The sequence below is a fragment of the Pleurodeles waltl genome, chromosome 3_2 (genome assembly GCF_031143425.1).
Source record: "Pleurodeles waltl isolate 20211129_DDA chromosome 3_2, aPleWal1.hap1.20221129, whole genome shotgun sequence".
Classification (NCBI taxonomy): domain Eukaryota; kingdom Metazoa; phylum Chordata; class Amphibia; order Caudata; family Salamandridae; genus Pleurodeles; species Pleurodeles waltl.
In genome coordinates, this window is record NC_090441.1 from 92,487,833 (window position 1) to 92,501,139 (window position 13,307).

Consider the following 13,307-nt stretch of genomic DNA (forward strand, 5'->3'; position numbering starts at 1 on the left):
ACCATTCTGCTTAGTTTCATTGAATTTCAGTGCCTGTGAGGCTGATGCATTCAGTATTAATAAAAGTGCCAGAAAGGTGGTGCTCCCAGAGTTTATTCAAATTGTATAAGCAGTGAAGTGACCCTAGCGGAGTCAATCCATGGATTACAGCGACACACCTCGCAGCACTGTAAATTAACATGTTCTCGAACTAATTTGACCTTACTCCTATCATGGACATTGGAAGAGTTTTGAAAGATTTTTGTGGCTATTGCATCATTTGGCTGGGGCATCATACTGGCCTAAGCCAGATATGGAAATCATTAACAATGTGAACACTGCAATGATTTGTTGAGCAACAGAAAAGATTAATTGGAAGGAAAGATAATGGTTGCTTATGAAGATCGGCGTTGTGCTGATATTCTGACAGGTTTTGGGTTTACCTCGGAAGGAATTCATTATGTTTTCCGTCACATGCTGTGAACAGTTTCAAGCCTTCGGCTTCCCAGTTGTTTTGCACACAAGAGAACTGACAGAGCCATTCATCCCTGATTGCCCATTTTGGGAGATCTGATATTTTATCTCAATTCCGGACCCATGCAACTTAGTCTACTTCTTCCCCCATTTAAACAATTCTAGCTAGAGCAGTTCTGGGATATGGGTTCTGTCCCCTTTCTATTGCACCAGTGCAATATAAAATCCTGCCACCTTTGTACATTCTAAAAGCTGAATTGTTCGGAATCTAGGTTGATATTTTAAATAAAATGATCACCGATAACATTTAAAGAACAGATACAAAGAAAGCCATTAAACACCTGTTGCCTTGCCTTCCCAATAACTTTTCTTTACTTCCTCATCTCTTTCTGTTCCCCGCCGCTCCTGCCCTAGCCCTGTGTTTAGAGCTCCTCCTGCACCGCCCGCAGATAAATCCTGCTCGATTCAGCAGGCTGACGCCCTCGACCTGTTTGGTCTCACTGTCCTAACCCGCTAACTACAGAGATCCAGCGCACTCCCAGCGTCACCTTGCTGTTGCGGTGTTTGGTGAAGGATCCATGCTAAATTTGGAGACACCCTGAAGTTAAATCAGTCCCCCAGAGGTGAAAGATTTGCCTCAGTTCCCTTCCTGATAATGAAGGCCCCGTCAGTGGACCCCTCATTCCAATTATGTTATCTCTCAGCCTTTGACTCTCTGTACTTCTAAATAAAATTGGTGTATTTGTTTTCCGTAGGCCTTGGCTACATTTTGATTATGCTAGAGTAATCCGAGTAATTTGGTAATTTCATGTTACTCTTTTGATGTGAAATTAGCAAACATTCTGCCATTCATGTAATGATTAATAATGTGGCAGAAAAATCCTACCACAAGAAGCACAGGAACAACAAACTTAGCAAGTATGAGCGGCTGCTCCTGTTTATGTTCTGTTGCATTTAGCACTATTTTCCTTGTGCCTAATACATCCTCGGATCCGCAATGCTTACTTGGTTCTGTGAGAGTCAGAGAGGGAGTATTTTGTGCTAAACAATAACTGCCAGTGCTAGGTTACACTCCTTGCATAATTCTACAGAATCGTGTGTAATTCTGCTGTAATTTTGCGTAATTAGATTAATGGAAATTAGCATAGGAAGAGCAAGCAGATGGACTGAATTATTGTAATGTTTGGGCATTGAAAATATTTACCACATCCTACAGGAAAACACACATACATGCAAAAGTCTCTAGTGATGTGACTTCCACTTTTGATGTTTGCAGATCTCTGAAGAATGGTCCAAAGGAACATTTGTGGTGACCAAAGGCGACGAGGATATCCATACAGCCAATGAACGTCGGTTAAAGGTAGGTTGAGAATGTGGATTTTGAGTGGGTCATACTTACGGAAGGTCTTCAGGACCACTGATGAGCATGTAGTATAATTCCCTACATTTCAGATCTATGTGTGTGTGTCCTCCTTTTAACTATACATAATAGAGAACCAGCAGCAATTAAAAAATGGCTTCAGCTGCCGCAGAAAATGAGCTCTGCCGAGCCACATCCTGAGAGGCTCACCTCCATTGTTTGCAGCCGGACCTCTGATGCCTCTTAAGAACCTTCTGTTCCTCATTAGGAGTTGCCAGCATCATTAAGAGAGGCAGCTGTCTGTCACTTGGCAACAGGGGCAACCTGGCCAGTCTGCTATGCTTTTAGGGTGAAACAGAAAACGACACACAGAACATACAGCTGCATATGGGTAGGTGGCAACAGCCTGATATGTTCAGTTTCGGCATTCTTCTTGAAATCATTGAACACTCGAGTATCACTCTCACGGAACACCTCCAACAACAACAACTTATTGTTGATACCTTACCATCAATAATCAAGCTTCACTCTCATTGACATCCCACAGAACACCTCAGTGAAAGAAAGGATGGCTCAGTGAAAGGGTAAATGGAGGGGTGTATGAGTGGCTGGATGGGACGAAGTGGACGTATGGGTGTAAGGATGGATGGCTGATAGAAAGGGTGGATAGATGGATGAGCCAAAGGGAAGATGATGGATGGGGTGAAAGGATGGATAGATGAAGCGAAAGGGTGGATGGATGAGCGAAAGGATGGATGGATGGATGGATGGATGACTGAATGGATAAATGAAAGGAGGGGGTGGATAAGTGAAAAGGTGAATGATTGAGTGGATGGATTTGTTTGATGGACAGGTGTCCCTGAAGCAGTGGCAGCTCTCCTTTATGGGCTCCACAGCTACACTACACCCTCCTTGTTTTGTGGTCCATTTTATTCTTTCAAGAGTGAGTAATTATTCATTTTTGGTATAATAAAAATAAAATGCAGACCCCCTTCTAGTCCACCAACAAACTGAGGCAGCTAGTGACATCGTTTGATTGCTGACACAGGTGCATGAAGGTGCCTGCGTCGGCCATCAGAGATACTGTTCAGAGCTGGTGAAATCCCAGCACTGTGAACGTGACTGTGTGTGAGTTAAAGTGAGAGAGAGTCAGGTTTACATAAATTATCATTGACTTCCTGCAGTATCCGCGGGCCACAACTCTTTTTTCATCCCTAACTATCAACTTTCGAGTTTCACACTAATTGTCATGTCTGTGGTGTCCGCAGGCAACCAATCGATGTTGATGCCTAACCAGTAACAATCGAGCTTCACTCTCATTCTCATTGATCTTTCACTGATGGCTTCAGTGGGAAAAAACTCATTGTTGATATCTACTTGTCAACAATCCAGCTTCACTCTCCTTCTTACTGATGTTCCTTAGAACGCCTTTGTGGGCAATAACTCTTTGATAACTACCTCTATGCAATTTTATGTATTGTAAACCAGCTGTCTCTAATTGTAGAGAGTAATAAGGTGCTGGGTTCTAACAGCAGGTCAAGGAAGTTTATTCTCGAGTGCTCTTGGCCTTGCCCCATACTCTCAAGGAGCCACATCCTAGATTCCTCCTACATCCCAATGTACCAAGCTTTAGAATCCATTGCACAGGAGAAGCAAAGACATCCCACACTCTAGATCAGTGGTTCCCAACCTTTTGATTTCTGTGGACCCCCACTTTAACATTAATGGAACCCAGGGACCCCCACTGAAACATCTTTAGAATCTGGGGACCCCCGCCTGAGTCATTACTGGAAGCTGGGTACCTAATTTGTCAATATTTGTTAATATTTTTTAATTTTCTAGGCTCACGCGGACCCCCTGAGTAGGCTTTGCGGACCCCCAGGGGTCCCTGGACCACAGGTTGGGAACCACTGCTCTAGATGCCTTCAGGATAATCTCTTCTATCTGGGAGAAGTTTTCATTTAGCCAAAGGATCACTTATGTCCCCAGTCCACTTCAGCTGCTGCCCCGTAATATCGCCAGGGCCTTCACAACAAATGTTTGTCGTAATGCACATGGTTGTTAAGATGGGAGCTAGCATGCATCATTGAGGCACAGCATACCTCATGGGTTCATAATGCTTTGTATTAAAATAAGTCTTTGTTTAGCACCATCATGGAGGAGGCAGTGTACAATCGAACTACAGGGATAGTTTTCCATCCATGTAAACATTTCCTTATGTTAACAGTATTGTAGATGAGGTAGTGTACAATTAACAATACAAGTAGCGAGTTGTGGTGGTAAATTTAGATTGGAGAGTACAGACAATGTTTAGGACGAAGACGCTAATGATAACTATTTTTGGACAGCTGAGTGGAGAGGACAGTGTCTTAGATAGTTGTGTTTATGGGAAGGTACAATATAGGCTAGGAAAGAACACTCAAATTTACTGTTACACTTACTTTGACCACGTTCAAGAATCAGAACAGGTAGTTTCTCCCAGGAGAAATGATTTCTTCTTCAATTTCAGCTAAACACTATTGAAACTCACATAGACATGAAATATTTTTTTATCATTCAATTGGACTGTCATTATGACCGCCAGTGTGGATGATCAAAATATCTTACTTTGGAGCTATATCCTTTTTTTTTTGGGTCCAAAATAAAGCTACACTCACAAAATAACAGATTAAAACATCAGTCCAGTGTACTGTAAATTGAGTACTGATACCTTTAGTACAGTGCGTCTAAAAACAATAATTGGTAAATTGCAACTGCAATTATACTTATAAACTAAAATAACTAATATTAAAACATTGCTCTTGATTTGGTATTTTTATAAAAGAGATTCGGCACTGCAAAATTAATATGTGGTAAGCAGCGCTTGCAAGTTTTTGTTTTGTTCAGTATAAGAATATGGATGCACGACTATATGGTATTTGGTTGCCCTTCTTGGTGTGACAGGGTTTCAGGGACCAGGGCCTCATGCTGAAGAGAGAACAGTCCAGTGAGAGTCAAGAGGATGGAGAGTCAGACCGTGCAATCCTAAAATGAAGTTAGCAGAAGAGGAATGCACACACTGGGGATGAATGTGGTGATGACACACAAATTATTGTTAAAACTTACTACAAATTATTATCTGTTTAACAGGAGCTGATTGGTGAGGCCGCTGGAAAGCTGCACACGGGGCGGAGCAGGAATGATCAAGTATAGTTGATTCCTATGCACTTTTTACAACTGTGCTTTTTACATGTAAAATGTATATTTGGTATCTAAAATGGGAAGTGGCTAACAGAACATTCATTACAACTAAAAAATGTGCCTTGCAAGCCACCACCTTATTTATTTGAATAACAATGAATGAAGGGAATCAAGGCCTGCATGAAAGTGCATTTAAGAAACTCAGTGCACTCGGAGGGGGTCAAGGCCAAGATGGCAGCTAAGGCAGACATCTTTCATTGAGTTCCATCTGAGCCTGGCATTATCCAGAGACATCTTGGGTCCCTTTGACCACATCAGCACTGTTGGGGGCCCCGGATTGCCCTCCCCATCTCACCTGACTATGAACAATGTTGCTGTTCGGCAGCGGGCTGTTCAGAGCAGGAGCCATTAAGTTAGCTGTAGACTCTGGTGAGCTCACTGCGCCGACTTTACTGCTGGGTCACATGAGGCAATGTCGTGCATCGGCCCGACCACATTGCAGAGGTGATTTCCTCATCCTCTGTGCCCCCCTCTCCTGATGTGAAATCAGGGCGAAGGGCCTCTTTGCTCACATCTGTTCTGCGGACCCACTTGGGTTGTATGTCCATGCCCCGGCAGCCGACGAGACGGGGCTCATTGCGGAGAAAGCAGCTCAGACCACATTAAGACATCGCAAGGGCAGCAGCACCTTCAACGATCTCAGGATGCCCCTGATCGGGGGGTATGGGACAACAGCAGTGTGCGCTCGCCCTTGCAGCACCGGACAGCTACAGCAGGAAGGAGACCGAATCTTAGCAGCCTGCAGCAGTGACAGTTCATAAAAGGAGCAGAACGTTCTGAAGTGATTGCTGCTCCTACTCAATACAGCGATGTGGTGGGCTGCCCCGTTGAGGTGGCATATGCTGCGGTTGAACTTTTCCTTGGGTGAGTCTGGGCCACAAGAGAGTGGACTGATTGAACTTCTGCAGGATTGAGGCTGCATTAAGATGGAGACAACCTCCCTATGGAATCTTTGCACTTCTCCCTGGCAGGGCCCTGTGTGCTGGGGACGAGGTGTCCTCTGAAATGCCTAAATGGTGCCGGGTCAGTTGTCTGCTGTCGGCTCTCCTTGAGGCTTCCTCGTGTTCCTGATTTGTGGGAGGTTCCCCCCCCCAGCTCCTCGATATGCCTTCCCCACACTGCCACTGGCTGATGTCCTGTTTTTTGACCTGTGTGGACACCTTAGCCAACTCTGTCAGGACTGCCCCTGGGATACTTGGCTCTCCTGGAGAACTAACCGGATTGCACACCTGGGGAGGTCGCAGTGCGCCAATCTGGGTAAACTGATCTTTGAGCAGGCGGTTTTCTTGTAACGAGTGCTCCATAGGCCTCTCATCCTTGTGGATTGGACCTGAGGCAGAGCCCCTCCCCAAGCCTGGTGTGCGACATCACTGTGGGGCGCTGAGCATCACGTCTCCTTCATCTGTCGGTGGCACCTCCTTGCAGTGGTGCACACCTGGACTTGGACACATTGTGCACTCAGACATTATTGGTTGGCCTGCGAGAGAGTGAGTCCACCTCCTGTCCTACTACCAGCCCTATGAGGTCGTCCCATCATGGTGAAGCCCAAGCTGTGCAAGACTCCCGCTCTGACGGCGGTGTCAGGCTCTGGCCCCTGATGCTGTAGGCGTGGAAGGAGATGGTGCATAATGGCACCTTGAGGACACCCTTGATCGGCATTCCATCCATTCTGAACACATCTTACAGGCCATACTGGACATTAAGACTGTGCTTGAATCTAAAATTGACTCAGTGTCCCTGGACATCAGATTACTGTGCATGGATCACCGTAAACTGGCTGAGCAGGTGTGTGACACTGAATCCGCCTTGACGAGCATACGTCCCACAGTACAAGACCTATAATCCCAGGACCAAGAGATGAAGGCTGACATTGTATCCTTGCAGCGCAAAGCAGAAGACACAGAGAATCACTCCAGATGCAATGATGTGCGCTTCGTAGGCTTCCCTGAACATGCTGAGAGACCCGATTCCAATTAGCTTTATTTCGGTAATACAAAAAAAAACATAAAAGCACATCCCACAGTATACATATCATCATAAAGAGACCCAGTATGGAACTTTTCCTAGGGGCTCTCTGAGACGGTACTAGCCAGGCTGATTTAAGAAATTCTTCCCCATTGAATAGGCCCACCATGTACTGGGTAAACATCCACAACCGCCTGACTCCTCAGTTATAGTGATAGAGAGCTGCTTCTTCAGCTTTTCAGTGCTAAAGATCCCCTCCGCTTTGAGAGCTCAGAAATTACCACCTATCCAGATTACACCGCGGAGGTACAACGCCAGCGCGCCTCATACACGGTGGTGAAAACTCAGCTGGGCACATCAGTATTTGCCTATGCCTTGCTGTTCCCTGCTAAACTTTGCATCCCAGATGGTGATTGAACCCACTTTTTCTGGACTCCTGAAGACACTTGGACCTGGCAACACGATAAAGGTTTGGCGGTTGAAAATGCTGCCCTGACCTAGGATCATGGGGACTGACTCGCACCACGCGATAGAGACATAGACCTTGCAAATCCCACTCCTCTCCATCCTCTGCAGAAGCAGCCTGTGAACATATACGAGAAGTCAAGGGCTTTCTTCACCATCTACATAACCCTTTTGATGCCTTGACATCTGAGAATACCACTGATACAGCCTCAGACTGTGATGATACAGTGGTCTCTACAGGGATCATTGGTGACGCCCTGCACGGCTGATGACTTGGGAATTCCTCCTGTTGTTTCCTCCTGTGATTAAGCTGGATGTGCCTTCACCTGAGCGGGCTTTGGCGGACTACTAGAGGTGTAGGTGGAGGTGGGGCGGGGAGGTAAGCGGATGTGGATCATTGGGGACCTCTATATGTAGTACCAGTTACCTGATGATCTACTACCGTCGTACCCACGCCCTAGCATATTGTAATGGACCTATTGACAGTGTTGCGTCAAATTTTGCCTTGCTTCGCTATGTGCCCTCTGACTGGCGGGGTTGGGGCAGTAACTGCAATGATGTGTTCGCTGACAGTACCCCAGGGTTGGATAACCCTGTTTGCTGTGGCCTGCTCCCTTTGTTATTGTCTCCATGGCCTCACCTAACACACACATGACCCTCCGCTATAACTTTATGACCTGGAATGTACGAGGTCTGACTGCCTTGGCCAAGCTGTATCGCGTACACACGTATCTTAGGTGACGCCATATACAGGTGGCGCTCTTCCAGGAGACACATTTGACCAAGATGAAACTCCTTAAACTGCATGCGAAATGGAAGGGGCAGGTTTATGGCACCACATGTCACCTTTTTTCACAGGGGGTTCTAATTTGGGTTGTAACAGCAGTTCCCATTGTTTCAAATAACCGCCTGACTGATCCTGATGGCAGGTATGTTGTTGTGAATTGAAAGTTAGTCGCTAGACCCCTGGCATTGTTGGCTGTTTATACCCCCAGTGCAGGTCATTCAGCCTACATGGATGGACTCGCACTGTCCTTGCTGCACGAGCCGCACACCCCCACCTTGTGGGAGGGTGACTTCAATTGTGACCTTAATGTGGATGTGGACCACTCGGTTCCTCCCCTGCCGCAGAACGTCTACCCACCTAGGAGACTGGTTGACCTATCATGGAGCATGTAATGTGTGGCGCCTTCAGCATCCAGTAGATTGCGAGTACTCCTTTTATTCCCCTGTACACAACATACATACCAGTATAGATTTATTTATTTGCAGCAACCCTTTTGTCACCATAACCCTGCACACAGAATTCCTCGTATGTACACTTTCTGATCATTGCCCACTACTGCCCTCCCTGCAATGGGCCGCTCCCACCCCAAAATTCTGAGATGGCGGTTGAAGACGTACTCCCTCATTGATCCCCCATTTCGGGACCCCCCCCCCCCCCATAGGCTCATTGCAGACTCACGACCACGTGATCCTCGACACAGAAACAGGCTGACATTAATGCGACCTTTGTGGGTTTCTGTAGCTCTCTTTCCGTGCCCGTCCCAGGCCCTTCTGAACCCGCCCTGCGTACCTATCTTCAAGAGCTGCCACTTCCAGTGCTGAATGCAGCTCAAATAGCTGATCTTGATGCTTCCTTTCAGCTGGGCGAGATACATCTAGCCATTTCACAGATAGTGCACGGCAAAATGCCAGGTACCAACAGCCTCTCAATAGAATATTACTCGACCTAGAGCAGTGTCTTGACCTCTAATCTATCAGAGGTTTACAGTCCTGCCCATGACGTTGGGTACCTCCTCAACGCACTCCACAAGGCTCTCATCGTGGTTCTTCCCAAGCTGGACCGCGACTTCTTGGATGTACGCTCATACCATCTGCTTTCCCTGTTAAATTTGGACTGTAAAATTTTATGGAAAGTACTTGTGAATAGACTGTTGCCACTGCTTGGCACTCTTGTGCATGACAATCAGTCAGGCTTTATCCCGGGATGCAGCACTTTTCTTAACATCCATTGCTTGTTATGGCTACTCCGAGTGGATCTGGACACCACTGGGGTTCCAGTGGCAATGTCTCTTGACACTGGAAAAAGCCTTTGACACCTTAGGGTGGGCGGTACCTGTTTGCTACACTCGAGGTCATGCGGGTTGGAATGGGCTACTTGCGGTGGCTAAAGACCCTCTGTGGGTACCCCAGTGCTAGAGTCAAGATGGGCAAGTACGTCTCTGATGTCTTTGATGTATGTAGGGGCACCCGGGCTGCCCGTTATCCTCTTTACTCTTTGCCCTGACCGTGAAGCCACTGGCCTGCCAGCTACGTATGCAGGCAGAGCAATGGGGAGTTAGAGTGCATGGGAGGTACTGCATGATATTGTCAAATGCGCCCGATGCGCTGATATAGTTACAGGATCTCGACGTTGAGCTGCCAGTAGTGATGTCACTGCTAGAGGAATTTAGAATTAAGCCTGGTCTCCAGGTCAGCTGGGCAAAGTCCTGTCTATTCCTCCTCCGACCGGTCTCTGAACCCGAGAGAGGCGCTCTTCAGGTTGTGCATCTGCAACAGCAGTGCAGCACATATAAGTAGAGGAATACAGATCTATCACTCAGATATGGACCTTCTGGAAGGGAATTTATAGGGCCCTTTGTTCTGCACGTGGATCACTCTCATTCTGGAATCTCTGACTCGCTGGTAGGACGTGTGACCATCTCAAATATGCTAATATTACTCTGCTTCTTGTATTACTTATTGGCCCTCCCACTTGTGCCCCCTTCGTGCTTCTTTGCTGATCTTAAATCGCTACTCGTGGATTAACCTGGATCAGAAGCAGACGCTTGGTGGCTTTAGATGGGCTGTGTAACACCTTGCAGGAGGGTGGGCTTGGTGCACCTAATTTTGAACTATAATTTGCTGCTGCCCAGCTACAGTGGCCCTTGAGTTGGCTCGGCCCTCTGTGGGGAGTGTCTGGGGGGAGAGGGGGTCTTGCGTCTTTTTTATCTACACATGGTTCTCTGCCCCTGAACCCGGTGTGCCTCAGGAGACGCCGCAGATGAGTGTCCGGATGCTGCTGGCTGAAATGTATTTAGGGCCGCACCGTTCCTCCTCCATGCTTGCCGTTAATCCCGATGTGGCAGTGGCCGGCTCTCTGAGACTTTTCCCATCATCACGATGTGGCCAGTTGAAAGAAGCAAGTGTAATGTAAATGGGAGATTTTTACGACAAAGGTGTGTTTTGTCCGTTTGCTGAGTTCGGTGCATGATTTAATATCCGAGCAGGACTGACTTATGAGGCTGTGCACCACACACTGACATCAACCTGGGGCCAAGAGCCGATGGGACTTGTGACTGCGCTCAATACTATGCTAGCAGACAGGGGCACCCCTCTCCTTGTTCCAACTGTATGTGGCTCTCTTGGGAAGGGGCGAAAGCTATTCACTAAATATAGAAACTGCTGGCCAGTAGACTTCCACCTTCCCGTGGCTGATAAACAGTGGACACACGCCCTAAGCATAGTTAAGAATGTCTCCTGGTTTTGTTTCACCCAATTTATTTTTCTTACACTCCACCGCTTAGCACACATGTTTTCTGCCTCCAGCTCAAGCTTCCCGCGATGCGGTGTCCTGGAAGTGGGATGTTTCCATATGGTGTGGGATTGTCCGCGAGGGCCCTGTGTATGGAAGAGGTGACGTGGTACACCTCTGCTCTGGTGGATACTGTGTTCTCCCCCTCCCCAAGGTACTGCTTACTAGATACCCGCCTGAGAGCCAAAGGTGACAAATACCTCCACAGGTTTATCAACTTGATGTTTGTGCTGTGCAAGAGCCAGATTGCAATGGTTTGGAAGTTACCGGCAGCACCAGACACTTCTTTTTGACTCTGCACCTTATGGCTTTGGGCGAAGGGTGAGGTGGTGGTGCTATGCGACCCCCGGAGGAGAGGGGCTGAGCGTGGTCTAACGACTTTGATGTTGTTTACATTCTGGCCACTTTCTTGCAACTAAATTATCCCTTGTTAAGCAGAGAGCAGGGGCCCACGACGGAGGGTGTGTTTGTATTGTTATTAAAATGCTAATAAAGAAATGTAAAAAAAAGAAGCTACGTTCACTCAGAGGTTTCACATAATGTTACTAAAAAAAATCTCTAAGGATATTTACGTTTAAGGTATGAGCATGAAAAAAAGCATTATAGCTACTTTCTGTGAGTGTGTGTTTGCCCACGGGCCAGAATGATGTGCCAGAAAGGCAAACCGGTGTGAATATTAGCATTGTGGCAGTAGTGCCATAGTCTGGTATGATTGATGATACTGTCCGGAGGCTTATTGGTGAGAGCCTGATGGTAAATGACAGAATGTGCTTAAGATGAGAATGTTTTTGGTTGTTTGTTTTCAGAAGCGGACCCAAGTGTATGTATCCATGGGCTTTAGCCATGTTGTCAGGAACAGGAAACCGCAGAGAATGTGGTCTTCCCTAAATCAGCTGACAAAGAGATGTGCACCTTGGATGCACAGCAATACCTTTGGGGATCCAAGAAATGGATGGATTAGTATTAGACTCAAGCAACTGGCAGATTGATTCCCAGGAACTCAATGGACACTTCATCGCTGTGCAGCTTACTAGAATCAGTTGGAGGTGACAAGGAGCCAAGTAATAAAAACTCGGCTCCTTGATCGCCTGGTAAGACAGTAGTAAACCGTATTTAGCAGATCACCACTTTAGTGCCACAGGATTCAAGAGGGGTCTACCTGGGCCTTCACCCTGTTATCTAGGGTGCGGACCAACTTAGATTTGTTGTGTAACTATAAAGTATCCTTGCTTTTCCCACAAGAAGCCCTAGAGTGACAGGATGTGTGGTGAGAGATAGTCCCTACAGCAGCCCACAGACTAGTTTTTTGTCACAATAGCCCTAATGAAGGTGTCATAACACCCTAAATTTGATAGGGAGAGTCAATATTGCATCAACTGTAGGGTGATTCAGGTGACAATTAATTGAAATCTTCATCCTGCAGTGTTAAGAGACCTGTTGGTGTAATATTGACTGTGAAGTATGTCAGCCTACATGATTGTATCTCAGAATATTGGGTGCTCTATATCATGCTACAAAAATATTGTACCAAGAATATTGACAACCAAAATATCACCAAGGTAAGTATATATAGGTAAGTATAGATTTACTGTTCTCAATAACACACCTATGGACCTTGCAGATATAAATTGTCAAACTACATATATGTGGAGTTTTGTAAGGAAACCTATACTTACCTACATATACTGTACCAATATTTTTATTGTTGATATTTTAGCTACAATATTTCTGTAGCATCATATTTTGTACTTGATGTGCCACTACTACTTTATCAGCTCCATGAGTGAATACAGTATCCCCGAGTTGAGCTGTTTAGATGGCTCGATGTCAGTATGGTAATATGATGTTATCTGTCAGTGCAGCTGCCAATGCCAGAAGCCTGGTGGGCATGTCCTCTGCTGGCCATTGGTAGAAACATTTGCAGTTACACCGTCTTCTGAATAGAGCAGCACCAGAGCCTGACTAGTTTTTCTCTCCCATGCCACATAGCCTTCAGTTTCTATCTGAACCCAGGGCTTGCAATATTACAGCTCTGAGTGACCAATGATAAGCTACAATCTGGCACTTTAAGTGCAACCTTCTTTCTAAGCGGAAGAAGAATCACTTGATGGAAAGAAATAAAACAAAAAAAAAAGCCAAAATGCTCAAGGAACACAATTATATTTCTTTTTTGATTGATTACAAGATGCAATAACCTTATTACCCTCCAGGGCAATCCTGCTCATTTAGCCAGGTCTCCTGAAAAAT

At 46.2% G+C, this 13,307-nt stretch overlaps 1 protein-coding gene across 1 annotated transcript in view; it reads left to right on the forward strand.

Annotated features, from left to right (window-relative positions):
• ASL (argininosuccinate lyase) overlaps positions 1-13,307 on the forward strand; it is a 201,960-nt gene that overhangs the window by 63,846 nt on the left and 124,807 nt on the right. The window contains exons 4-5 of the mRNA XM_069226880.1: positions 1,730-1,813; positions 4,943-4,999. Coding sequence (XP_069082981.1) covers positions 1,730-1,813; positions 4,943-4,999 — 141 coding nt within the window. The remainder of the gene's footprint in view (positions 1-1,729; positions 1,814-4,942; positions 5,000-13,307) is intronic.